This window comes from Dendroctonus ponderosae, unplaced genomic scaffold, assembly GCF_020466585.1.
Source record: "Dendroctonus ponderosae isolate FM_Combo_2020 unplaced genomic scaffold, Dpon_F_20191213v2 Dpon_F_20191213_8, whole genome shotgun sequence".
In the NCBI taxonomy this organism is placed as follows: Eukaryota; Metazoa; Arthropoda; class Insecta; order Coleoptera; family Curculionidae; genus Dendroctonus; species Dendroctonus ponderosae.
Genome location: NW_026019016.1, coordinates 1,013,571 through 1,016,402, shown reverse-complemented (window position 1 = coordinate 1,016,402; position 2,832 = coordinate 1,013,571). Strand labels below are relative to the sequence as shown.

Below are 2,832 nucleotides of genomic sequence, written 5' to 3'. Positions count from 1 at the left end.
TTTTTTTTTTCAGGGGAACAAGTGAGAATACTCAGCTATAACAAGAGCGGCGAGTGGTGCGAGGCTCATTCGTCGTCTAATTTGATCGGATGGGTTCCGTCCAACTACGTGACGCCGGTTAATTCGMTGGAAAAACACTCTTGGTATCATGGGCCCATATCCAGAAACGCTGCCGAATATCTGCTAAGCTCTGGAATAAATGGGAGCTTCCTAGTGAGGGAGTCGGAGAGCAGCCCTGGACAGAGGAGCATTTCGTTGCGATATGAAGGACGAGTGTATCATTATAGGTGCGATTTAACCCGTTTATTCAACATGRTAAACATTTAATTAGTTTCTTAYGAAGGAAACAAACTYATTATTCGAACAACTTGTCAYAGTCAAGCCTATTGGCTTTCCGATCTTCAATCGCTTTGAYTGTTATGGAGACGGGAATGTGCAATTCCTTGATTRTTGGAACTTCGATCATTGTTCTTGCCCATTTTCGTAGCTTGGGGATTTGATCGTCTTTTAAGTTCAACGAATCGACGGCAAGCAAACCTGGAAGGGCTTGCGCACGTTCCGCCCATGGCCACAACATGAAGTCAATCTGAAATCCATCATTTAAAAGATTTGCATTTTAAAAGGAGTTGTGAAATCGGCTTACCATTCCAGGTTTTTCTCCGCCGAAGAAGCGAGTTCCTCTTTTGGCTAGTTCGTCTTCCAGTGGCTGAGCTGCGGGGAGCAAAAGGTCCAGAGCAGCATCCACCGAGTATGTTTCGCTGCTGTATTGCACCTTGCTCAGCAGGCTAGTGGGTTCCGGAAACAAATTCTTGATTACCTCCTGATCCCTTTTTTTGGCAGCTGGATCCTTGGGGTAGAGAGGACTTTGCGTGGGGTATTTTTCGTCCAAATAGTCCGCAATATCCAGGCTTTCAATTATTACTTTGCCGTTATCAAATAAAGCTGGCACTTGTCCTGGGAGTGATCATTTTATTAATAGTATCAAATTTTAAAATAAATTGAAGAATAAGTAAAAAATGCTTGAATTTTTCGCCATGTTTTCATACCTTTTGGGTGGATTTTGAAGTACCATTCGGGTTTGTCTTGAAGGTTGATGTTGACGATGTCGTGTGGAAGGTTCTTAGCTTTCAGCACCAGTCTGACTCTTTTCGCAAAAGGACACACTATTAGCGAGTATACTCGCAGAAGTCCATCAACTTTTGGAGGCTCCACAGAGCCTAAAAGTTCCATGCGATATTTTACACATTTTTCTAGTTATTCGCAGTTGTATCAAGAAGACTGAAGTCAAGTGCTTTTCAGTTAAGAGGAAAGTGCGGTTGCATAATTTGCCCAGTAATATCATAATTCCGTCGTCGAAAATCTAAGTTTATAAATTCAACAATTTTTTTTAACTTTTGGGGACATTTGAAACTGCATTTTACGCCTAACGAATATTTCATCATTATTATTGTTTATATTCTGATACAGGCTTATCAATTATTTCATGCAAATATTAAATATTATTTAAAGCTTTATCGCATTGATTTGTCGATTTATCTAAGCTCACCTGCAGATAAGTGTTTTTCAGACATTATGTTTCGTTTGGTGAAGATTCCACTTAGCAGTTTTCGAATCACTGACATTGTCGCTCCAATAATCCTATTTATAATGTGATTTTATCAGTTAAAAGTAGCAATTTATCTGGCAAATACTACTCTAATTCCGTACAATGAGTTGCAGTTTTATAGTATTTTTCTGTGTGTTTTTTGATAAAAATAAGTGCACAGATTAATTTTTTACGGAACAGCGGTTTTCTATGCTGATTTTTGCAGTGCCATTTTACATTTTATTCTCATTTTTAGCTTCTCTAATTTATGATTGAATATCAAATAGGAAAACTGACTGATTTAACAATCTTTCTTTGAACGTTTCACGTTGAATAATCATAAAACATTGAATGTAATTCGTTTCTAATTTCGTGAGCGCGTGCCAATAATGGGCAACAGAGGCCTAGAGCAGCGCGGGAAGAAATCTAAAGCCAAAGATTCGCCGCCGGTAGGGACTTTTCGAACAATCGTTGGTGTGATTTTATCTTGATGCGGCTCTAGGTGCAGGTGGCTGCCCTGGAAGTGCAAAATGTAAGAAAAGCGATCAGCCGATATGGAACTTTGCCGAAGGGTGCAAGAATTGGGGCCTATTTGGAGTCGCTTCGACAGAGCGGCATGTCAACGAACGAAGAATCCGGAGCTGCCGCTCAAATCGTCGCTCAAGTATCCGGAGATTCGGACTCGACTCCACGGTAAGCTGGTTGAACGATGGCTTCCCAGCTGAATTCCTAAAAAGTTTGTTCTTTAGATCACTGTCTCCCAGAACCAATATTAGGGCGCAGCCTCAAATGATCCGAAGCAACTCTTCAAGCGGAGTTACCGCCTTTCATGGCACGCATCCTCCCAGTTCTCCCACTTCCAAACTATCTAGAAATAGAAATTTAGCTCGGTAAATAACACTTTCGAATCCAGGGAAGATTCATAGATTCAAGCGTCATATTCGTTTTTTTTCCAGAAATAATACCGATAATATTCGATCGAGTCTACGCACCTTCAAAGGGCCGCAAAGTTCGTTCCGAGGGGGCAGCCCTTCACGGTCGGTGCCGCCCCCCACGTTGGCCGATTTGGAATTTCCACCGCCTCCAACTGATTTGCCGCCTCCCCCAGAAGAATTCGATAATACCAGTTCGATCGACATGGTGGATTGCAGCACGGCCATCATGTGCTCTTCGACTGAAATAAAGAAGAAAATAGTCCCGATGTCCCCCATGCTACCCAGCAAGAAAGTGCATCGGGAGGTGCTGGA

At 41.9% G+C, this 2,832-nt stretch overlaps 3 protein-coding genes across 5 annotated transcripts in view; 2 read left to right on the top strand and 1 right to left on the bottom strand.

Annotated features, from left to right (window-relative positions):
* Positions 1 to 327, top strand: part of LOC109544745 (tyrosine-protein kinase Abl-like) — a 7,436-nt gene extending 7,109 nt beyond the window's left edge. For all 3 annotated transcript variants that reach the window (XM_048668978.1, XM_048668976.1, XM_048668975.1), the window contains one exon: positions 14 to 327. In XM_048668978.1, the coding sequence (XP_048524935.1) occupies positions 14 to 327 (314 nt within the window). The remainder of the gene's footprint in view (positions 1 to 13) is intronic.
* On the bottom strand, positions 277 to 1,926 carry LOC125505336 (pyrimidodiazepine synthase-like). Its single transcript, XM_048668973.1, has 4 exons — positions 1,547 to 1,926; positions 1,047 to 1,217; positions 644 to 954; positions 277 to 586 (listed from the first exon to the last, which is right to left on the bottom strand). Exons 1-4 carry the CDS (start codon positions 1,620 to 1,622, stop codon positions 356 to 358), a joined length of 789 nt encoding a protein of 262 aa, XP_048524930.1. The 5' UTR covers positions 1,623 to 1,926; the 3' UTR covers positions 277 to 355.
* LOC125505395 (tyrosine-protein kinase Abl-like) overlaps positions 1,920 to 2,832 on the top strand; it is a 2,789-nt gene continuing 1,876 nt past the window's right edge. Inside the window, exons 1-4 of the mRNA XM_048669119.1 lie at positions 1,920 to 2,034; positions 2,088 to 2,278; positions 2,335 to 2,475; positions 2,542 to 2,826. Coding sequence (XP_048525076.1) covers positions 1,975 to 2,034; positions 2,088 to 2,278; positions 2,335 to 2,475; positions 2,542 to 2,826 — 677 coding nt within the window. The 5' untranslated portion in view covers positions 1,920 to 1,974. The remainder of the gene's footprint in view (positions 2,035 to 2,087; positions 2,279 to 2,334; positions 2,476 to 2,541; positions 2,827 to 2,832) is intronic.